The 25,481-nt window shown below is 40.5% G+C and overlaps 1 protein-coding gene across 2 annotated transcripts in view; it reads right to left on the bottom strand.

The window, feature by feature from the left end:
• Nucleotides 1-1,265: 1,265 nt before the first annotated feature.
• Nucleotides 1,266-25,481, bottom strand: part of COMMD10 (COMM domain containing 10) — a 119,200-nt gene continuing 94,984 nt past the window's right edge. For both annotated transcript variants that reach the window (XM_061601495.1, XM_061602271.1), the window contains exons 6-7: nucleotides 2,545-2,604; nucleotides 1,266-1,791 (exon numbers count right to left, since the gene is read on the bottom strand). In XM_061601495.1, the coding sequence (XP_061457479.1) occupies nucleotides 1,753-1,791; nucleotides 2,545-2,604 (99 nt within the window). In that variant the 3' untranslated portion in view covers nucleotides 1,266-1,752. The remainder of the gene's footprint in view (nucleotides 1,792-2,544; nucleotides 2,605-25,481) is intronic.

Raw genomic sequence — 25,481 nt, 5'->3', positions numbered from 1 at the left:
TTTTTATTTTCAAACAATAAGCAAAATATATTCTTTTATAAAGCTATAAAAGTTTGTAATATTTTAATAAGTTTAATAGCCAGCCAGAAGTTTTTTCTTCTTGGAGCTGTCAGTTCTGGTTTGTTTGGAACAGCTTAAACTCTAAACAATTAAGATAACATAGAACACTGTCTCCAAGAAGTAGGAGAATTGCAGTAGCTAAAATACTTAGCTAAAATGATTAGCTCATTAGCTTTAGTACTCAGCTCATAGCAAAATGTACAGGGATGTGAAGTACGGAACTGATAGAACATAACTAGAACAGTGCAATGCCTATGCAATATTTATGCAATTCTAATGCAATTCCTATGCAATGCCTATGTCATACTGTAATGCCTATGTCATACTGATGTGTAACCTCCTGATTGGTAGGTGCTAAAGTCTTTGTCCTGAAATGTATAAAAAACCCAGGCAACCAGTGCCATGTGGCAGTTCTTCACTCACTGAGAGGGAGACTGACCAAGAGTACGCTTGTCATCCAATAAAGGCCTACCTTTTTGCTGCAAGCATCAGTTCCTCAATTCCTTCAAGGACCCCCAGTCCAACGAACTACAAAATTCACCGTCAAGGGTAGCTGTACATGAGGAACCAGTAGTATCATTTGCTGAACTGTTCTACTTCAGATTGCAGACAGAGGAAGGAGTGTGTGAGTGCTTCACGTAACAGCTTCTGCACATCTGAAAGTAACATGCCAGGAAGGAGATTTGAGTCTAGATTTCTCCCTTCCATGTTACTTTCATATTTCCAAAACTCCATAACATACCATACAAGCATTTTATTTGCTACTTCCCAAACCATCTGAAGCAGTTGCCAGTTTTTTTCTGGACCCAATTCGACATGCTCACAGTAGCATTTAAAGCCTTAAATGACTTAGGCCCCAAATATCTGAAAGAACAACTTCCCCTTCCCTACAGCCCCTCTTAGTAGTTCTGCCGGCTTCAGAAGTTTGGGGGTGGGGGTGGCCTGGAGAGGGCATTCTCTATGGCAAACCCTAAATCATGAAATCCCCTCCCCACAGAGGTGTGTCTGGCATTTCATTATGTAGTTTTTGTTGTAGGCTCTTTACCCTGGCCGTTGACACCTGAGATCTATATTTTTAGGACATCCCCTATTCTCTTGATTATAATGAACATTAAAATGGATACAGACTTTGCTGTTCTTTGAAGGAAATCCTGGAAATAAATATAAGCTGTTAATAAACAAAATTAAATGGTCCTAAACAAAAGTTATCTCTATTTTTTAATCAATAAGACATAATTACTGAGGCTAACATTTTACCTGTGGTTTGTTTAGTTACCTTTTTCTATTGTTTAGCAAGCAATACATTTTTCACTTTTCAGCAACAATGCTACAAGTTTCCTTTACAGTCTTCCAATCTTATTTAAATTACCATATTCTATGCAAAAAATATAATCAAAATGAAAAACATCATAAGTACACTTCAAAATAATTCAAAGAACAGCAGAACAATATAGCATATCCCTGCCCCACCCCCTAGAATTCACTGAGGACTCTGAAAAGACAAAGAAGTCAATTAGAACTTTAGTGTTCTTAACAATGATTTCATTTGGTTAACACTACCAGTCAAAGAAGAGATAAGCCATTTACTGACAGCAACCAACTGAGTTCTTCAGCAACTACTGTCAGCCAATCAATCTTCAATATTGAAGTGAGAGGAATGTGATGGGAGAAAATAGTCTTCTTCACACAGTATCATGTAAGAGAATCCAGTTGTGCTTGTATTGTCTCCAACTATTCAACAAACAAAATTAATGTAAGATGTTTAGAAACATGCAGGTAGAAGAGAAATAATAAATTATGCAATATATTCACATTGCAATGAGAACTCCTGAATGTGCTTTGCCATGAAATTCATGAGTCTACTGACTTTAATTTATTAAATTTGTATCTTGCCCTTCCTCCCAAAGGAGTCCAAGGCAACAACCACTAAAATACTAAAACAATACAATTTAAAATAAAAACAAAACATATATAAACCATTTAAAAACAATCACATACCCTCACAGTTACTAATGTCAAGCTTGCCATGGCCAATATCTATCAGCCATCAAATGCCTGGGTAAACTGGAATGTGTTCAAATTTATCCTGAAAATCAATGCATCTAATCTGCAATGTATATAAATGTTTATTCTGACTGGTTGAGTTCACCATTTGTAAAAACACACAAAAAATATGCCTTCCTGACATGTGTCTTTAGAAAGTCCCTTGTCCTTTTGTTACATTGTAGATTTAAGAGCAGAATACAACAAGCATCACCGTGTTCAAACCACTTTGGCAGCAAATGTAAAACCTGTATTCAGTTAGTGCTTTATATGAGAGGTAAGTCAGAGATGCAGTGCTTTGGGGGATGAAGCTATAACATGTTTATAAGGAAAGCTCAAAGCAAAAATAGCTAGAATCAAAGGAATGGTAATAAAGACTTATTAAATGTAAAGGAAAGGTTATCAAAATGTTTGAAAGTCTGTAAAAACACCAATACAGACCTTGTTATAGAACTCAAACAGTTCTTGATGACTGAATTCCACAAACACTTTCTCCATGATCTGTAAAAGAGAAGAAAACGCCTAAGGAGTTAGGCAATGTAATGTGATATAATCTGCAACATTTCTCCAGATGTCATGACTGTTAATGGGACAGTTCCCTTAAAGTTTTAACTCTAGCTGTATAGGACATAAAAGAGAAAAATATTCCAAGATATTCTTGTAGATCATAATGTACATAGTACATACACGTTTCCATTATGGAACAATGATTTTTTGGTTTGCAAGTTCATTGGTTCCTCTGGAAGTTGTTCTCTAAGCAGTAACAAGATAGATGCAAGGAATAAATTATTCCTTTAAAAACAACAACAAGATATCTGAAGTTTTTCCGCAGACCTTTCAAGAGCTGGCAAATAATGTTATAGTGAGACAGCTCTGTCACCAGCCTTCCTTGGTGAGGCTTTTTTTTGGGGGGGGGCACATATTGCCAGCCAATTCCCCCACTTCACCACTCACTGGTGGAGGGGATGTGAGGGCCAGGCCAGGAAAAGGCTGTAATCTTCCCTTCAAGGGGTAGAATCTAACTGTAGCCCATAATATAAAATTGCAATATTTTACTCTTCCAGGATCAAGTTACTATACAGGCTGTTAGTTTTTCCTGGACCACTTAAACAATTATAGAGTGATTGTGATCATGAAAAATCTACCCTCAGTCAGAGACAGGCTTGAGTGAACAGAGCTCTTTCAGATGAGGTATGCCCTGCCTTATTCGCTGACTTTTTTCAGAGGGTCCCACACTTAAATTGCTCCTGTTCTTAAAACAATCTGTCATTCTTTAAATGGAGGCTGTCATTGTCATGTCACAAATTAAAAAGACAATTTAAAAAAAAAATCCAGGATGGGGCAAGTACAGCTCTAGGGGTGCAGCCACTCCCCCCCTTCCCAGCTACAGAGCTGTAGAAAGACTAGAGGCAGTGGATGTGACTGAATTCACATAACCATTAAAGCAGTACATCAGCACAGAGTATACCTCAAATCAATCTAAACGTTTTGATCTTATAAAGCTGAGTTTGCCAAAGGAATTTACAGAGACATTTCATCAAAGTTAACAATTTACAAACTGCTTCAAAGCAGTGACATACTAAAAACAAAAGTAACAACTAATGGAAGGAGGACAGTGGACAAAACAGATGATAGGTAACAGCTCTGTGCATTAGGTTAAGCCTATGCTGGTTGATGGGGGAGTAAAATGAAACACTTGGTTTTATGTTTCCCCCTACTGGGAGGAAGGGCGGGATATAAATCTAATAAGTAAATAAATAAATGTTGTTTTTATTTATTTATTTTTCATACAATATTTATGTCCAGCCTGATGGTCTACTTGAGCCAATAAAGTATGCTTCAAATGTGATGTTATCCTACATGAATAGTACCTCTGCACTTTCATTTAGCTACACAGCACTGATAACTACCACGCTTGCATCCTGCCCATTTTCCAAGGAGTTGAAGTCGTACATAGAGTTGGCTTATTTCATCCTTGCAACAACTCTGACAGGTGGGTTAGGCCAAGAGGCAATGACTTGCCCCAAAGTACACTTCATTGTCTTCCCAGTACAGGTGCAACACTCTTTTCTCTATACAGTAGGGCCCCGCTTTACAGTGGTTCGCTAATACAGTGGTCTCAATTAAATGCAATTAGACTAAAGCCCCACTCATACGGCACTTGTTCCGCTTTTATGGCAGTTTTCGGGCATCGTGCACCACTCTATTAAATGGGTTCCACTTTACAGCGGTTTTCGCTTTACAGCGGGGGTCCGGAATGTAACCCGCCGCATGAGTGGGGCCCTACTGTATAACGCTGGCCCTACTATCCCTGTAGAAAAACTGACACTGTTTTGTTGCTTTATTGATTTGTCTAAAGAGCTTCTTCTTGTCACAACTGACTGGGGGAGGTCAAGAAAACAAATCGATGGCACGCATACATACACAACCCCCCAGTCTAATTATGAATTATATCAAGAAGGCTGTTGTGATAATACTACTTACTTTGGCGTACTTGCTTTCAGATAAGAAAGGAAGGAATACTGATGGAAGGAAGGGTGGGGTATAAATAAAATAATAAATAAATGAATAAAAATATTAAAAGTTAAATTGTCAGTTGACTCAGCACTTGTTGATCGACTTACTTCAAATGAAAGATTTCTGAAGGGTAAAGAATCTGATTTTAGTGGTCAAACTGTTATATACTAGATACTGGAAGCCTAAAACTACCCCATCATTAATGGAATAATTTATTAAACTGTGGGAGCTTCTTGTTTTAGATACGTTTATTTGGTATGTCCACATTAAAACAAGGGGAATGCAAAATGTATACATTGGAGTAGACTGGAAGTTCTTCAGAACTTTTTGGAATGCTCAACAGAATATTGCAAAAGGTAATCTTTTTCTTTTTATATTATTCATTATCCTACTGTGAGGAAGGGCAGGATATGAAATAAATAAATAAATAATCAATCTGCTGATACATTTTTCTTGCCTATTTAGACACAGATTTAATTGAATCTGTAACCAACAACTTTATTATGGGAGGGAGAAGAGTGTGAATGGCCATGGTTAAAGGAACATCTGATGTTCTGAACAACTGCATTGTGACAATGCCAGAAATAGTCAAAGAGGGTCACTATTCAACAATTCTTAACCCAATCTCCCTTCTAAATGGTTCTCTACAAGTTTGAACCCTGCTAGCTGTGGCCAAGAGGGACTGATCCATATCTTTAAGTGGGTTTGTCTCTCCCACTCTATTAAAAGGTGGAGCCAAGAGATTCAAGGAGGGCTTAGGCATGCCTAAGGGAAGAACCCAGGTATAACCCATCAATGGTTGAGTTTCTCCTTCTCTTCCTGTCTTGCTGTTCTGAGGAGGTGTGTACTAACCTTTCTCTCATACTCTCTCTGTTTCTGGATATGTGTAATACAAAGGACTATTGGATATGTTCTGCCCAATAGGTTCTCATGTACAAGAGGTACATGAGAACCTCTTGATCAGAATACATCCTAGACAGAAGCTTGAACTGTTTTTCTTAACCTTTTATTTTTGAACTTATCTTGTTTTTCAGTGCTGTGGAAGTTCTGACTTCCTTAAATAAACTCAATTGTACTTTTTCATTTCAAGCCACTCTGCCTACACATGCAAACCAAGGTCATGTTATTAAATATTATGAATAAGGCATTCTAAAGGCCTGAAATAGCTAGATGGTGACAGCTAATTAAGATTTTTACTTTGGGGGAGTCCCCAGACCTTCCTTTGTTTCCGATTCACCACACAGAGGGGATAAAGTAACAGGGGGAGAAACCTTATTTTACCTTGATATCCTAACTTTTAAAGACATCATATAGAAATAAAGGGTATGTGAGTGAATATTTTAGGTATATCTGACCTCTCCAAATATGATGTGTACAAATGTTAGACTGAGCTTCTGTGAAATGAAATTTGTAATAATAATAGCAGTATATAAAATCAGTTAAGACCATGCCAGATTAAACTGATTAAGATGCAATGTCTTTCACCAGTGGGTTAGGATGTGCCCTATATGCATCTTTGGTTCAAGGAAAGAAAAACAGAAGCTGCCTGGATTAGATTATATCACTGGCTGAACTATTTCAGAAAACTTGGACCTGGCATACTTAATCCTCAGGATTAGCAAACACAGTGTCCAATACATATCCTTTAAAGCCATAAAATCACTGGGGCCAGCCTGTCTACCTCAGTGCCTCCTCTTCTCTTCTACAAGAATAAGGCTTTTTTCTGCAATTTCAGGAAATGTACAAAGGACCAGTAATTTGTATGAGAGACTAGTCTTAACTCTGATGGAGGGAAGAAAGCAATGCTGGGAATGCAATAGTGAATAAAAAACAGAAGTATGGGCAAAGGAGTTCTTTCTGCCATGATTCCTGCTGCTCTTCTCTATGAAGAACATAAATGCTAAAAAGGAAGATTTGTAAAATGTTCTTGTCAGCTCTTAAACCAAGAATAAGTCAACAAGTGGCTTCAGGGAGGAAAAAGTGTGGGTGTGTGGCGGAGGACCCATTTCTAAAAAGCATCTTAGAGTCTCAACCTCCTAGTTTATCACCTGCAATCTGAATCAATGCTAACACACACTTCTGAAAAGCAAACACACACAAACATTAGAAAATATCACTGTTAGCTTGGTCTTTGCACTACATAAACAAAACCTGGCGCTTTGCTCAAATGTCAGTCAAGATTTGGCACTAGTTAGCACTGCTCCTAAGGTGCCAAAAACTGGGCGGCTTTGTTCCCCCTAAGTTACAGAAGAAAAGTCTCAACATACTTTTGAGTATATCTTTTAAAACATTAGACAAATGTGTGAATAAAAATGTTATGAAGGAGTACTGTTCACTGGAAATGTTGATTTACTTTAAATATTTTTTTAAAATGTAAAATCCTTGGCACTTGTTAAGATTCAGAACTTCTTACAAATTTTATATGGTTTAGATTTATTAAATTTGTACTTTGCTTTCCACTAAAAAAGGCCTGAAGTTATTTACAACCAAAAGTTTAAAAAAGCAATAATAAAATCACAAACATATTAAAAGCAGAAGTGATAGCTCATGGCAAATCAAAATCTAAACTGTTATGGTTGTTCTTGCCAGAAAAGAATGATCTGGCATTGATTCTAGTCAAGTATGACTTGGCATGGCGAACCAGAGATGCAAATTAAGCCCACGAGTCTGTTTTATCCAAACCACATCCACCTCCCCTTCACCTGACATCATATAGAGGCCAGCGCTCTTGAGGAGAGAGGAACTCCACATGGCCAATTCCCCCCTTCCCACTGGGCTCCAAAGGCATGGAGGACAACAACTCCCCTCTCATCACGAGGGGGAAATAAACACCTGCGAGCTGCTGGCTTGCACCATCACCAGCAGCACCAATCACTGTGAGCCAAAGTGGCCTAGGGCCGATAAAGAGAGCACTGGATGCCAGGAAAGCCAAGGCCAGGGCTTGCAAAGACAGGGAAGAGATTCTACACTGCCAACTCCTCCCTCCTTTTTGTAGCACCACCTTGTTCTATTTTTGTTCCATCTTTTTAGATTTATGTACATCAGTACTAATACGAATGTTTCTGTAATGGAGATGGTTTTCATTTATTTTTGTCTGACCAACTGTGATGCTCCCTGTAGGGTTATGAACGTCAGGTGTGCTGGTGGCTGCGCCAGATTCCCTACAGACCGAGAGCATGTTGGTGGGTGGGATGGGCTGAATCTCCCTCGGTGAGAGGTTGGGAGATGATGTTTGTATTGACCCAAATCAGAGATAGGGTGAAATGAAATGAATGCTGTTTCACTCTTTTCTATTACTATTGAATTGTTTTAGTCAATGGACTTGTTTTTCTGAATTTATTTGTTACTTGAACATGTGAGTGTTTTAGTGAAGCAAGAATTGAGTGGATGAAATAATGTGGTTAGTTGTAAGGAAAGTGTGAATACTGAATGATTGTGTATGGAGGAGGGGAGATGTACATTTAGTTTTGTGTAGTCTGAATGTGTCCTCTCTACCCTTGCCCTTCTTGGCTTATTAAAGCTTCTGAGGGGATACGACCAAGTGGATGCAGGGTATGGTCAATGCATTGTTGCAGGAGGGAGTGGTTCCAGCAGCCCTGAAAGAGGTGGTGATCCAATTGCTCCTGAAAAAGCCCACCCTGGAACCACTGGTTTGTGACAACTACCACCCAGTCGCAAATACACCTTTTTAAGGAAGGTGATCGAAAGGATTGTGGTGCAGCAACTGCAAGTACTCTTGGATGAAACAGATTATTTTGACCCATTCCAACCTGGGTTCAGGCCTGGTTATGGGACTGAATTGGCCTTGGTCACCCTGATGGCTGACCTTAATTGGGAAAAGGGCAGAGGAAAATAAATAAATTAGAAGCTCAATTTATAAAATAAAACACAGCTTACACAATGGCCCAGTTTGCACATAAGGCCAAGACAAACCATGGCTAAGCATGAACAAGCAAGCATGCGGTACACAGAGCAAAATTATGGCCACTTCACTCCTTCCCTGGTTCCACTGCTGCTGTACTACCCTGACCCAAGCCATGGTTTGTTTTAGCGTTATACACAAACCTGGGCTCATGGTTTGTCTTATTCCAAACAAACTACAAGATGTAGCCAAGGTTTGTCCTTGGCTTATCACTTATGGTTTGTTTGCAGCAAGACAAACCTTGAACAAATAACACTAAGCCAAATTATGGCTTGACTCTAGATAGCCCAGCAGCTGAAGGCCTGGGGGAGCAGTGAGCTTTTCCAAGCTTGGGCAAACAAGTTGGATTGCAGTGTACTCTGAACCACCTATATCTGAACAATATTCAGGACTTGGAGAAAAATTAGATAAGCTTTTTTGTTTGTGTAGGAGTATATATTACCTGTTTGCTGAAAGAGGATCCCTCATCAAACATAAAAATTCTGACATGAAAATGAAAAGTTATAAAAATTCAGCTCAGCTCTAAATAAAACTGGCATAACACTGACAGATGTCAATTTCAAAACTAAAAACTACTTTTCAAAGAGATTGACTTACATGGCAAATTAATGTCAAGCACATTTAAGAAGGCAGATGGAGAGACAGGTTGGCTTGTGGACCACAATGGTATTATATAGCTCTAAACGCAAGAGAAGCAGTCAGAATTTTTAATATAGTTTGCTGCTAGAAACTAACTGAAACACACTGAATGCCCTCTATTTTTGAAGAATCTAATACAATACTGAATAAAATCAAAAGTGATGATGATGGACTGCCTTCAAGTCGATTCCAATTTATGGCAACCCTGTGATTAGGATTTTCATGGTAAGCGGTATTCAGAGGGGGTTTACCAGTGCCTTCCTCTGAGGTTGAGAGGCAGTGACTGGCCCAAGGTCACCCAGTGAGCTTCATGGCTGTGTGGGGATTCGAACCCTGGTCTCCCAGGTCGTAGTCCAACACCTTAACCACATTTAATCCCATAAAAATATATCTGAGTTCAGTTGAAAGACAACTTGTCAAGTTTTCCTTCAGATTCTATCATTCATGCAGTACTTTAGAATTTGAATGAACATTATCTGCCCAAACCACAAGCCCTGTCCATAAAAGCACAAATCTAACAAGATGGTTTGCAATACCCTCACAGGCAGCATTTTGGGGACAAAAGTGGAGGTATGAGGAAAGCATCTGGCTGCCCCACAGAGATTTTTCTGGTGGTGGTGGGAATGGAAATAGTGTTTTTCATATGGATGAGAGGAGGGAAATGTTCTTCCTCATTTGATGGTGCTGCTAGGGAGCTCTCATCAGTGCTTCTCTCTGTGCTCCACTTACTAGGCCAGGGTCTGCTCCTTGAGGCTTGAGCACACCAGATTGGATCCAGACTAAGTTAGTTGCATGTAGTTCTCACTGGAATTGATGGGACTTGCCCCACTGATTTAAATGTTCAATGGGATCCAACTCACTGAGTGTGACAAAAACAGAAGCCAGTAACATTATCTATTATGGAGGTGTATAAATTTAAGTCTGGGGACAACTGAACAACTGATCATTTTAGATTTTATATTGTGGCTTTACTTCATTTTTTAAAGCTTACACTACAAGTGAATGCTTGTGTTAACATGGAGAGAAATGTGAACATTTTGTGGATTTCCTTGACTTTTACCTGCTAAAGAAATTTTACCAAGGGCAAACTATGACCATTCAAGAGTTACTTTCCTTCTGTGCTCATCCCTTATCTGACACATTTCTGCTTTCTTACATCCAAAAACAGAACATACTGAACAAATTAGGTTACCAACTATATGCCAATCAGAACAGGGAATTCATTAACAACTTTATATTAAAAAAGTGTCTGTGTGTGCAGATATGCCACTATGATTTAGAAGCACACTGGGAAAAAGCTTAGCCATCGATATCAAATGCAATATATATGTTAGAGTTGTTTTTGAAAATCGTTAAGGCTTAGCATTGCTCTGTAATAAGACTTCTTAATATTAACTGAAAAACATTGATTAAATTAAGAAAGAGATTCTATTGAAACAACACTTTCATTATTTGTTATCTTATCGCACAAATTATATATTTTACTGATTAAAAACAGAACTTTCTGTTTTCCTACCCAAGGCATACTGTATCAATTGCAACACACACCCTAATCACATTATATTAGAGAGAGAGAAAGAGAGAGAGGGCAAGAAGGCAAACTCTGCCTTCTTTAGTCAAGATCCATTTGTTTGGAACAATATTTTAATCACAGGAATGAACCAACATACCATTTCATTTTTTGAATTCCATTATTGCACACACTCTGGAGGAATGAAGTAAGTTACAGCACAAGAGGGGAAAAATCAAGTTAATATTTTTCAACAGCACTGCTATCATTCTAGATTTGAAAACCAAAGCAAAACCGTAAGTCTCAGTAAATATCTACTCAAAAACCCATAATACATGAGAGAGTATTTCCTCTTCCTGTTTGCAATGGCTTGGCATCTCCTACACTGAACACCTCCTCCCCAAATGTGCTAACATTTCATTGGATGCCAGGACTGGACACACTCCCTCCCTTCCATTCTGAACAGAGGAGAGATACAAAGAGCTTCTCTCTGTGAGTGAGCAGTGGTGGCTGATGCAGGTGCTTTTTTCCTATTGATGGGCTGATGGGGAGATGACTATGCCATTTTGTGGTCCTGTCTTTTTTCCTTGCTCTTTTAGACATGACAGCCATTATGCCATGCCCCTATGGCAATCATTTTATGAATGACACCCACAACACTTCCTCAAAATTCCAGTTGTGCCCACTGGCCTACAAAGGTTGGCAGCCCCTGCTTTCTACCTACCTTCATGTAGCAGAAAGCTTATGTGCATTCTTACCTTGGGTTCATTTAAGCATTACTTAACTGCGCTGCTAACATTATTTTCCCTACCTACGACATCTCCCTGCCCTTTTAAAATGTTCAATAGATAACCAAATATCCAGAAGGCAATCCAGGTTATCTGAGAACTAGCTGTGAATGTTTTACACACACACACACGTGATGCTATGGAACCAAGGCTGGCCCTGCCACTCTATACTATAGTGCCATAGAAAAACAAACATGAGCACCCAGGTCCTAAAAATGGCAAAGCAATGTGGGCTAGACTAAGGTATATTCTGTTTTCTAAACTCAGACACAAAATATGGGCATAATACAAGCATAGGTGAAAAGCTTTTGCCTTGGCAAGAATCACTTTTTGACATACAGTTGGGAAAAAAGATGCAACATTTGGGCTGATGTTTTTATTAGTCACTGCCAAAACAGAATATCTTCTGTAATCTGTATGGTCCTTGTGAGACTAACCCTAAAACAGATTCCCTCCACTTGCTTCTTTTGGTGACCTCCAATTTTTTATAGAGTTGGGGATTCTTTGAATTAAAATTCAAAATGTTGTGATAATATTGGAAATGAGCTGAAAATCAACTAAGTGAGCATCTGCAAAGACAAAATAGGAAGCACCACCCCAAACTCTCCAGTCAGAAAACTAGACCCAACAGGAGCTCTTCCTCTGAAGCGTAGCAGGAGCTTGTAATAGGTCCCAACATAGATGGGCCCCTGAGGGTGTCAACAACTCCTGAGGGACAGGCTGCAGCTGTCCATCAGATGATAAACTGCTAAAGAAAGCTTCAACAGCAAAGGATCCAATGCCTCCCATCAAGACCCTTGCCCCATCTGAACCTGAGTCTTCCTTCATCACCCTTACGTCCTCAGGAGCAGTGGCAGCAAGATGCCACACCAGAAACTCAGATATGGTAGTACAGTGTTCCTCTGGCAACCCACATTTCCCTCCATCTGACCCATATGGGAAAGGGCTGCAGGCCCCACTGTGAGTCCCTAACTGCTCAGTGCTGCTACAACAGCTCTGCCAAAAAAAAAGATTAATGTGATGCATGCTATGTTAGGAAGGCAATGAGTACATGAAGTCGTCTAATAAAACATGATGTATTTCTGAAAAATATGCAGAAATAGTGGAAAATATAGTCTATGGCTGATAGCCAACAGAATGTACAATAATGACCAATTTCTAATGTACATGTAATCTGCTCCCACAAACTGTTATGCAAATTGCTTGCTGCGCTGACAAGATATACATGCGCTCCCAATGGCAATACAGCAATAAATTACAAAAGTATTCTGATACAGAAGTATAAAATGCAAAGATAAAATACACCACATATCTCAAATAATTTGCCAGACGCATTTCAACTTGAAACAACTCTTCTTCAATGGCATCTATTCTGACAGCTTCTCTTTGTGTGTGGATTTAGATAAGGCAATACATGTGAACTATGCTGCTGCTGCAGAGATCATCTATGAAAAATACTTTATAATCCTTCCATTATGCAACAAGATACAAGCCCAAATGTTCTACTTCTATCTCTTGTTTTTGCTCTTGCTCCTATTCTGCATACATATGCTTCCTAGCCTGCTTCCTTCCCTGTATTTGGATATTGGTCACAGTAAAGGTTCTCCACATTAGATTTTTGCATGCTGTATTAGGACCACTGTTTTCACTGTCAAGTTTAGGTATAGTTTACTAGGTAAATTAAATTGGTTTAACCAATCAGTATTACACTTACTAATAACATTTCATGTACTCAAACTAATGCAAACCTATTTAAAGTCTTGGAAGAAAATATACAAAATTCACTCACAGGCAAAAAAACCCTTGCGGTTTAAGAATGCACCTATAGCTAACAAATATTTCTATAAAACTTTAAAAAGCAGGGAAATTGGGCAGCTACAGTGAATGCACCAAGGGAGCAGGAGACATGACCTCCTTTCTGAGATATTGTACTGCCCTACAAATTTGTCAAAATGCAAACAAGATTTGGATTGGTCTTTCACGGTCCAATCCACTTTCTGTGTAGCTTGGAAGAACTTGGTAACATGTGCCTCTGAGCATATGGGGAGTGGTGGCAACACTTGCAATCAGCCCAAATAACAGAAACAAGACCTGTGCTGTGCTGATCTTGTTTAAGCAGGGAGGAAGCACCCTTTGTGAAGGGTGCTGAGAGTTGCTAGGAGACGACCTATTCCCCTCACAGAGCTACAGTCCCTAGAAGAGGGGCTGACTGTTAAACCACTTTGGATACTGGAGCTCTCTCAGGGGAATAGGAGTCTCCTAACAACTCTCAGCACCATTCACAAACTACACTTCTCAGGATTCTTCGGAGGAAGCCAGGGCTGTCTAAAGTGACGGGTGTGGCCCCCTGATTAGCCAAGTCAAGCAGCCCTGAGTCTGGTTTTTAGAACACTGACAGTTGGTTCTTACTGAGCATGCCCATGCTTATCATTGACTCCAATGTTAAATTTCTTAAATTAAATAAAAATCAGGCAGGCTTTTTTATTATTTTTCAAACTACAGAAGATGAAGGTCAGAGGATGGAGCAAGGTCAGTAACAGGATTACAAGTACTCTTGTGAACATGGCTGATTTTTAATTAATTCAACAAATTATGAGGCCACTGACAGGAAAAGGTCCAACAGAGGTCTGGATTTTTTCCCTCTTGGTTTACATGATAAACTCTCGATTTTCTCTAAGTGTTTTGTGTATCGCCCTGAAAACTAAGAGGATTGTTAAGCAAGCGTTTCTGAGTTCAGGACTGTTAAGTTTTGTAAGTTTTTGTTTTGAAATGAGCATATGGGAAGCAGCAGAATGGCATGGGGGTATTTTCAATTTAACATTGCGGAATGCGAAAAATCCATGCTCTCATGGCTGTATATTGCAGCATCTCCGAGTAGGCATATTATCTTTAATAATAGTTTTTGTAAAATGGAGAGGGTTTTTACCCTAATTACATAGTCAACAACAAATTTCCCAAAGCTAGCTTAGCTTGTACATAAGAATTAGAGGGGAAAAGTGAGTTTCAAGCTAAAGAAGGTCAGGAGTAGTATCCACTCACACAGATTTAAAAGTGTTTACATTGAACCAAGACATCACATCCTTTGTTTACTTAATTATAAGAAATTACAGCTATATCCCCAGGCTCTGTACTAGGTAGCTATGGTTGCTTTGATTTGAATTCTCATAGATACCTTACTGAACATTAGGACTCATCTTATTTTCTTCTTCAAGGCTGTGGAAAGAAAAATCAGCAGCAATTCTGTAAGAAAGCTGTTAACTCCAAGCTGCCATTTAACTGATCCACTGCATGTCCTCCAGCACCTCTACCATACAGTTCCACAAGAATGTAAATCTATTTCAACAGCAGTCATCTTTATCTAAACATCTGACTATGTCAAATTTTATGAATATCCCTAGGTCATTTATATCAATGAGGTTGAACTGTACCACTTTTTGTTTGGAATATAATTCAAGTCTTCCTGTATTTTGTAAACCAGTGTCCCAAAGCCTATATTTTCATTTTAAATACCGGTCCTCTAAACAGTACAGTCCTGTACAGTATTTATTACAATAAACAGTAACAGCTTTACAATAAACAATGTCAGTGTTCCTGGAACAGCCTTATGAACCGATTCTTAACACTGTACACTTGAAAGTCAGAAATGCATTCCCATATAATTTCGAGCACTTCGTATCATTTTGGGGTACATTTCAGAGCAACCACTGTACGTTTATCATGGGCTATAAACCATGTTCATACTGGCAAGAGTGATGTATATACATGATAAAGCTACTTAGCATATTTGGGGGGGCATTATTGATCTCAGAGGGCCTAGTGTCTACTGGGAAATGAAATCCTTAATTTGAAACATTACAAGTCAATGAAAGACTAAGCCATGAGCAATAACTTGACAGAACTAGGGATGAGAATATTAATATAATAAAATATTAATGCCGGCCAATGTTTCATATAGATTTGTCGTAGAGTCCAGTAATCAGTATAAACATCGTAAGAGGATTCCTGAAGGATCAAACCAAAGGTCCATCTAATCTAACATCCTGTTGCCCACAGTGATCAACAAGATGTTTCCTGGAAGCCCACAAGCAGTCCAGATGAAAATCTTTGCAAGCAAGGCCAATGCAAAATGAAAAAAAAAAACTAGAATGTTATACTACTAATAGAAATAAGTGAACTGATTATCTCATGCTTGTTGTTGAGCAGATCTCTGTAGCAAAGTGCAAGACAATCATAAGTGTAAGATGAACAACTCAACCCTGAACTGAGCAAAGTCTGCTTCACAGGTCATTTTCTGAAAATAACCAAAAATGGCTTTGCTAAGGGACCTACTGGAATCCTTGTAATTTTTAAAGAAAGGGATGAATAACTTGGCGTGCTATCAGGGCCAGAGACAGAATCAGAACAACTATAACTCGAATCATGCTCTATGTTCTAATGTTTGCCCTGTAGAAGAAAAAGCTGAAAAGGCTGTTCTCTGTCCAGCATATTTATAAGTGCCATCCATTCAGTATATCGAAAAGATCACACTCTACAGAGACATACCTAGAAGATGCAACAGAACTCTTTCATTCAGGTCTGTGTTGTTGCCTAATAGGGCTGTCTTTCTTAGAAACAACTCCAAGGTAAATTCCAACTAGAACAGCTTTACTGTATTATACAGCCACGAGAGTGGCTGTATACTATAGTCAGCGGAGATTTTTCACATTCTGCAATGTTAAATGAAAAATATCCCCCCATGCCATTCTGAGGCTTCCCATAAGCTCATTTCAAAACAAAACCTTGCATAACTTATAGTTCTGAACTCAGAAACGCTTGCTTAACAACTATCTCAATTTTCATGGCGATACACAAAACAGTCAGAGAGAATCGAGAGTTCAAAGTCTAAAAAGAGAGAAAAAAACTCAGAGTCTTTTTGGACTTTTTTCTGCGAGTTCTCATAATCTGTTGAAATTCATTAAAATTCAGCCATGTTCACAGAGTACCTGTAATCCTAATACTGACCTTGCCCCATACTCGGACCTTCATCTACTGCAGTTTAGAAGTTAAAAAAATGCCTGGTTGATTTTTAATTAATTTAAGAAATTTTGGCTGGAAGCCTATTATAACGTGGGGCATGCTCAGTAAGAACCAACTGTCAGTGTTCTAAAAGCCTCACAGCTGCTAGGCTTGGCTAATAAGAGGGCCACACCCACACCAGACTTGATTTCACTTGAGACAGTCATGGCTTCCCTCAAAGAATCCTGGGAAGTGTAGTTTGCAAAGGGTGCTAAGAGACTCCTATTCCCCTGAGAGAATGGTTAACAGTCAGCCACTCTGATTAAAGGTCTGTGAGAGAAACAGGGCGTCTCCTAGCAACTCTCAGCACCCTTCACTAACTACACTTCCCAGGATTCTTTGAGAGAAGCCATGATTGGCTTTGAGCCATGGCTTTGAGAGAAGCCATGATAAATTCTTTTAAATTGTTTTTAAAAGATGTGTTTTTAAATTTGTATATTTGTTTTTAATGTTTTTAGTTACTGTAAACCGCCCAGAGAGCTTCGGCTATGGGGCAGTATATAAATACACTAAATAAATAGATAAATAAATAATGATTGTCCAAAGTGTAATAGAGGCCTGGTGTGGATGTGGCCAGGGACAGCTTTGTTTTAAATTTGGGTGGGAGGTAGGGTTGCCAGGTTTAGGGCCTGAGACTGATCCTGTATCTTTAGGAGAAGAGAAAGTCAGCCAAGTGCCGGTGTTCTTGCAACACTGTAATGGGAAAAACCACAAGGTAGAATTGTCCCTTCCCCCTGCCCAACTGTGAAAGATACAGAAGACGTCTTGGTTGGCAGGCCCAGCCTGGTCAGTTTTACCTATCCTAATCATGATTGCATAGGAGTATATCCGATTCAACTCAATAATCATACAAATGATCAGACCTGCCTTTTCCCTCCTTCCCCTTTCCTCTCCCTTTCTCCTCCCCTGCCCTCTTCCTTCCCTGCCCACTCCAGCCCTCTGTCCCTACCTCCCAGTCAGTTTTACCTATCCTAAGCATGACTGCATGGGAGTAAATCCCACTGAACTCAATAAACATGCAAACAACCACATCTGTCCTTCTCCCCTCCCCCTCCTGCCTGCTCCCATCCCAGTCCTCCCCTCTGCCTTTCCACCCCTCCTTCCTCCCCCTCCTCCCTTCCCCATCCCCTGTGGTCAGTTTCACCTATCCTAAGCATGATTGTCTGGTGTCTGTGTATAAATCCCACTGAACTCAATAAGCATGCAAATGATCAATCCATTCTCAGCAAACTTGCACAGGATCCCATTTCTTACCTCCCAGATTACAAAGCAGAGAAATTCACTAACAGGGGGAAAAATCCTTGCAGTTTAAGAATGTACCTATAGCCAACAGATATTTCTATCCAACTTTAAACAGCAGGGAAATTGGGCAGTTACAGTGAATGCACCAGGGGAGCAGGAGACCTGAACTCCTCTCTGAGATATTGTACTGCCCTACAAAGTTGTCAAAATGCAAACACCATTTGGGTTGGTCTTTCACAGTCCAATCCTCTTGCTGTGTAGCTTGGAAGAATTTGGTAACTAACTACACAAGGTCAGAGAAAAACAATGTATTCTAGTCAGCAATGGTCTGACTAGAAAACAGCTTCTAGTTACATCTTCAGACAGTTCCTGAACATGATATAGTTGGGCTTGTGAAATCTGGGCCTCGGATATTTTAATTGCTGTTGCAAATAAAGAGCAGAATTTGTTGCAAACACCTCTCCACACAAAGAGGTGCCAACACTCATATTTCAACAGAGTTTGCACAGGATATTTCCCCATTAATATTACCTCAGGCTTGAAATAGTTGGGATACATTGTTTGATTCTAACATTTCAAAGAAACATTTAATGGTGCCAATATTTAGGCTACAGTAGCTTTTATCTTTCTTAAAAGGCTCACTAATAAGACTCTGGGGGGAAACCCATAAAAACAGAAGGTGAGCAAGGGAATGTTCTTAACTATATGGCTAGGTTCATTTTTAACAGCATCTGTAAATAACAGTTTAATGCTATGGAGTGTGATAATAGCAACTGTTGCTGGACAGAAGATATGATAGTCTGAGCTCTATGTGTTTTTCTCTTAGCTGTAAAACCAAAGGCAAAGTATCAGTGAAAAAGCTGAAGAAATAAATTCAAGTTTTCCATAATTTAAGGAGCAGTTGCATTTCAGCAAAGAATCAATCAACTCATCTTTTTATTTTACTAGTACTGAACACCAGCCACAAGCTTTTTAAAAAAAACAAAACATGCATAAACACAAAGAACTTACTCCACCCATCTCACCACATCAGTTAAGCATTATACCTGTAAAGTGGGGGGCAGCACAGTTATTACTAACCCTACAATGCTGCATAATATCTCACCTGATAAAGCAAATTCATTTTTTTATTTTTATTTTAAAAAGAGCCCTACAGTCATTTGCATTTTTTCCTTCCAAAAATTGACTCAATCAGTATGCAGGTTTTAAATGAACCCATCTGTCCATTCTAAGAAAATTAATTCCAGTGACCAGATTAGCAATTCCTCTACATGACAATAAGAGGCATGGCACTTCATACTTTTACTATCTTGCTCTTGGCAACATGCAGAGACCTTTTTCTGTAAACTCTATTAAAATGTACAATGATCAGGAAAATTTTAAATTGAATTTTTCTATAGCTCTTAAATTTTTGGCACTCCATATCCAACATACATTCTAAACCAAGTGGGTCAGGAACAGACAGCATATATTAATAATAATCAGGCTATTAGTATGGATTCTTTATTGCTGCTCTTAACAGGAAGAGGTTGTACACTGGAAAAGCAAATTGACTGCCAATCTGAATCTCCTTTATATGTCAGTCGGAATCTTTTTCAGATACTAACCACTTTGAAAAACCCAATTTCAAATTAACTATGATTATATTTTAAGTTTATCTATGATTATATCTTTACTTACATGTCACAATAAACAAATTGATATTATTTTACATATATATGCCTGTAACGTTTCGAATGTGGGTGAAAACTTCTGCCTGGCACTTGGAAAAAAAGGTGAAAATAAATACTGAATTTATTGAATATACATTTCTTGTGTTCTAAAAATACTTTAAACAAATATATTTATACAAAAGAAAAATCCCCAGTCCATTTCTAATAATTATTATAGATTTCATAAGAGACTAATTTACTGTTAATTTTCCATGCTCTTACGGACCTTTTCAGTATGGAATCATTTGCAGACACAATTCAAAGTGCTGATTATTACTTAATAAAGCCCTACACTTCCAACCTGTTTAATAAGCAGTCAGCCTGATTTGTTTGTGGCAGAAACTAGAAAATGTTACATCAAGCACTGTCCCACACTTTTCAGTGCATTTTCCCTTTATTTTTCTTATCACAAAAAGTCTGGCATTTTGGGGGAAGAGAATTAGAAGAGCTCCAAAGCAGCTTTAATTGTGCAGCCTCAATTTGCCAGGATGTGAGAGCTTGGAAACTGCCCATGTCCAATGGCCAGGGACGATGGGAGTTATAGTCCAGCAACATCTGGAGGGCCACAGGCTCCCCACCCCTGCCCTAACTAGTCTGGGAACACACTACTTAGAAGGGCCATCTTCTCCTGCATGAGCTTGTCTGCACCTTATGTTTGTCACCAGAGGCCTTGCTCAACATTCCTCTGCCTTCAGATACATGGCTGGCTGGATGGCTGTCGGACTCAGCCTCATCGGTAGTGATTCCAAGAACTCCCTCCCTTTTGGCCTTTGGATGATGGATAGTTAAGATGTTTCTGTTTTGCCAGGGGGTTGGTTTGTCCTGAGTCAGATTTTCTCTCTGCCACTTTGACAATGTTGGCTCCAGTTTTTGGTCTCTCTTACGATGTGGAATTTATTACGACAGTTATATAGTTATATTGTTTTTAGCTGTTGTTAGCTTCACAGACAAACAGTGGTGAAGAAATTCCTAAATAAAATTTAAAAATGGAACAATGGAAGGGTCTCGGATATATTTATAGAGGATATTTCATAAGGTTTAACCTTAATGCAGGCCCGGCACAAAAACCCTGGCTGACTTTGGAAAACATTTACACCCCAATGTGATTTCCAGCAGAAGGATGGATTCACTTTGTATCCCAGAGACTTTTTTTTTTTTTTGGCACACAAGCAAACTGGACACTACCAAAGCACCTTGAGTAAAAAGCACTTATGCAGAGGAGGTAGAATTTTTCTGTACAGTATACATTGGCACCTTCTACATGCATATTGAGTAAACGGAGGTATTTTTGGACCCCATGGAGGGTTTTTTTGTTTCCAGAAGGTAACTGGCTGAAATTTGTGAATGTTGTAGGGGTGACAGTTTGTGACAATGACCTAGAAGGACAACCCTCTAGGTCTACTCATGTGTATGTTATATAATAAAAGGCAGAAATGTGCCCTCAGGGCTTCTAGGGTATTTCCCATTATGATAAACCATTGTTTACTGTTTATTGCAAACACTAACCTGGTCTCTTCATGATTTTTGGATTCTCTTTGCACCAGTACCAAATTGTTGTGCAAAAAGCTGCCCTAACTGAGGTTCAGTCACTTACATCAATTCACAAACTCAATCTTTCTGCAGCTCTTCTTTATACAGGGGCTGTAGAGAACCTTGTCTTAATTTTAAAAATATAAAAAGGAAATTTAGGACATCTACACTCATTCTGGAACTGTTTGTGAAGCAACCAGTAGAGCCACTATTAACTTAGGTACTCAATGACGCTAAATAATATTATACAGCCAGCATGGATTTTTCACATTCCGCAATGTTAAATTGAAAATACCCCCATGGCATTCTGATGCTTCCCATAAGCTCATTTCAAAACAAAACCTTACAAAACTTATAGTCCTGAACTCAGAAATGCTTGCTTAACAACCCTCTAAATTTTCATGGTGATACACAAAATAGTCAGAGAGAATCGAGAGTTCAAATTATAAAAAGAAAGAGAAAAAAACAGACCCCTGTTGGACTTTTTTCTGTCAGAGTTCTCACTTTCTTACTTACTTACTTATTTATTTTACTTGTATACCGCCCCATAGCCGAAGCTCTCTGGGCGGTTTACAGTAACTAAAAACAAATACAATTTAAGATACATCTTTTTAAAAAACAATTTAAAACACAATTTAAAAATTTAAAACAATATAAAACACATGCTAAAATGCCTGGGAGAAGAGGAAAGTCTTGACCTGGCGTCAAAAAGATAACAGTGTTGGCACCAGGCGCACCTCGTCAAGGAAATCATTCCATAATTTGGGGGCCACCAATGAGAAGGCCCTGCCCCTTGTTGCCATTCTCCGAGCTTCCCTTGGAGTATGCACCCGGAGAAGGGCCTTTGATCTTGAACGTAGTGTATGGGTAGGTTCGTATCGGGAGAGGCGTTCCATCAGGTATTGTGGTCCCAAGCCATGTTGAATTTGTTGAAATTAATTAAAAATCAGCCATGTTCACAGAATACCTGTAATCTATTACTGACCCCGTCCCATACTCTGACCTTCATCATCTGCAGTTTAAAAGTTTAAAAAAATGCCTGGCGGATTTTTAATTAAGAAATTTTGTATTGAACTCAATGATAATGTAGGGCATGTTCAGTAAGAACCAACAGTTCTAAAAGCCAGACTCATAGCTGCTGGGCTTGACTAATAAGGGGGCCACGCCAACACCAGACCTCTATTCCACTTGAGACAGTCATGGTTTCCCCCAAAGAATCCTAGGAAGTGTAGTTTGTGAAGGGTGCTGAGAGGAGACTCCTGTTCCCGACAGAGCTCCAGTGGCCAGAGTGGTTTAACAGTCAGCTGCACTCAATGAAGCTCTGTGAGGAGAACAGGGCATCTCCTAGCAACTCTCATATTTAATAATAATAAATTTTATTTGTTAGTCGCCTATCTGTCCGAATTAACGGACACTCTAGGCGACTTACAGCAAACATAATAAAATACAGTATACAATCAAAAAAAGGCACAAAGGTAATCTAAAACATCAATTAATACATTATAAAAACTCATCCACCCCGAGGATTCTGTAGGCCTGCCTGAATAGCTAGGTCTTTAAGGCTCGGCGAAAACCCATCAGGGAGGAGGCATGTCGGAGATCGAAAGGAAGAGAATTCCAGAGAGTGGGGGCCACAACCGAGAATGCCCTCTCTCTGGTCCGCACCAGCCTAGCTGTTTTGACTGGTGGGACCGAGAGAAGGTCCTATGTGGCTAATCTTGTCAGGCGACATAATTGGTGATGCTGGAGGCGTTCCTTCAGATAAACTGGGCCAACACCGTATAGGGTTTTAAAGGTCAAGACCAACACCTTGAATTGGGCCCGGTAAACAACTGGTAACCAGTGCAGATCTCTTAACACCGGGGTAATATGATCCCGGCAGCGACAATGTGTGATCAAACGTTCCGCCGCATTCTGTACCAGCTGCAATTTCTGGACTGTTTTCAAGGGTAACCCCACATAGAGCGCATTACAGTAGTCTAAGCGAGAGGAGACCAGGGCATGTATCACTTGTGGGAGCAGATGCACAGGAAGGTAGGGTCGCAGCCTCCGTATCAGATGCAATTGATACCAAGCTGCCCGGCTCACTGCCGAAACCTGAGCCTCCATGGACAGCTGGGAGTCAAGAATGACCCCTAGGCTGCAGACCTGGTCCTTCAGGGGTAATCTCACCCCATTGAGCACCAAGTCGATATCTCCCAACCTTCTTTTGTCACCCACGAGCAACACCTCGGTCTTCTCAGGGTTCAGCTTCAGTCTGCTCTCGCCCATCCATCCACTTACGGACTCCAGGCACTTGGACATGGTGTTCACAGCCAACTCTGGTGAGGATTTAAATGAGAGATAGAGCTGAGTGTCATCCTAATACTGGTGACACTGCAGCCCAAAACTCCTGATGATGACACCCAGCGGCTTCACATAGATGTTGAATAGCATGGGGGAGAGGATAGAACCCTGTGGCACTCCACAATTAAGAGGCCAACAGTCTGAAACCTCATCCCCCAATGCCACCCGTTGGTACCTGCCTGAGAGATAGGAACGGAACCACTGTAAAACAGTGCCCCCTATTCCCAAACTCTTCAGGCGATTTAACAGGATACCGTGGTCAACTGTATCGAAAGCCACTGAGAGATCCAGGAGGACGAGGAAGGTATGTTCTCCCCTATCTAACGCCGTCCTCATATCATCCACCAGAGCGACCAAGGCTGTTTCAGTTCCATGCCCAGTCCTGAAGCCCGATTGGAATGGATCTAGATAATCCGCTTCATCCAAGTGTGTCTGTAACTGTTTGGCCACCACTTGCTCTATCACCTTGCCCAAGAATGGTAAATTAGAGACTGGGTGAAAGTTATTCAACTCTTGGGGATCCAAGGAGGACTTTTTCAAGATGGGCTTTATCACTGCCTCCTTGAGGGCTGATGGCATTGCACCCTCTTCCAAGGATGCATTTACCACTGCCTTGATCCCTTCGCCCAGACTCTCTTTACAGCTCATGATGAGCCATGAAGGGCAAGGATCAAGCAGACAGGTGGTTGGCTTCACAGTAAAGAGCACCTTGTCCACTTCCTCAGCGAGGAGAGGCTGAAACCGATCCCACCGGACCGGAATGCAACTGGCTGACTCTGGCCCACTTCCTGTATCCACGGCGTACAGATTCAGGCACTCGATTTTATCGGCAAAGTGTTTAGCAAATGTGTCACAGGAGGCTTTAGTATGCTCCATGGGTTCCTGAGCAACTGGACCGACCAGGCTTTGGACCACTTGGAACAACCTCCTGGGACAACACTCTGCCAACGCAATAGAGGCAGCAAAGAATTCCCTCTTTGTTGCCTTTGTTGCCACCTGGTAGGCCGCTATTGCTGCTCTAACCAGTGTCCGGTCGTCTTCGGCGCGAGATTTCCGCCACCGGCGCTCTAGTCATCTCACCTCCTGTCTCAGACCCCGCAACCATGGTGTATACCAGGGCGCTATCTGAGTTCTATTCAGGGGGAGAGGACGTTTCAGAGCCACCCGGTCTACCGCCCTAGTGATCTCCCTATTCCACTCCATCACCAGGGTTTCGACCGGGCGTCCTTCAGCAAGCTCCAACTCCCCCAGCGCATTCAGGAATCCCTTAGATTCCATCAGGCGTCTGGGGCGGTCCATCCTAATAGGTCCTTGTCCCCTGCAGAGGGTGTGCGGCATGGAGAGGTCTATATTCACCAGATAGTGATCTGACCATGACACGGGGTTAGAAAAGACAGCCCCCATTTTCAGAGCACTTCCCTACCCAGAATTCTTTGGGAGAAGCCATGACTGTCTAAAGTGAAATAAAGGTCTGGTATGGATGTGGCCAGGGACCGCTTTGGTTTAAAGTTGGGTGCAAGCCTACATGTGCCTGCTGTAGAATTAAAAGGTGGGGGAAACCCTGAAAAAGAATAATACTGTTCACAATGTTTTCCTTTTAGAAAGGAAAGGGGCTTCCCCTCTGCTCAGTGCCCACCCATCCAATCTCCTCCCTTTCTCTTCCCCTTCCTCCCTCAACCTCCCCTTCCTGCCCTCCTCCTCCCACTGAAGTCAAAAAGCATGCAAATCATCAAACCTGCCCTCCCCTCCTCCTCCCTCCCACCCCTTCGTTCCCCTTCCTTCACCCCTCCCTTCCCCTCCCCATCCACTTCCAATCTCCTCCTTCTCCTTCTCCTCCACCCCCTCCTCCTCCCCCATCATCAGTTTTACCTATCCTAGGACTACAACCTGGGAGACCAGGGTTCAAATCTCCACACAGCTGTGAAGCTCACTAGGTGACCTTGGGCCAGTCACTGCCTCTCAGCCTCAGAGGAAGGCAATGGTAAGCCACCTCTGAATACCGCTTACCGTGTAAACTCTATTCATAGGGTCGCCATAAGTCAAAATTGACTTGAAGGCAGTCAAATTCATTTTCAAGCATGATTGCACATGAGTAAATCCCATTGAACTCAATAAGC

The sequence above is a fragment of the Rhineura floridana genome, chromosome 1 (genome assembly GCF_030035675.1).
Source record: "Rhineura floridana isolate rRhiFlo1 chromosome 1, rRhiFlo1.hap2, whole genome shotgun sequence".
Classification (NCBI taxonomy): Eukaryota; Metazoa; Chordata; class Lepidosauria; order Squamata; family Rhineuridae; genus Rhineura; species Rhineura floridana.
The sequence above is the reverse complement of the archived record's forward strand: the minus strand, read 5'-3'. Positions and strand labels throughout refer to the sequence as shown.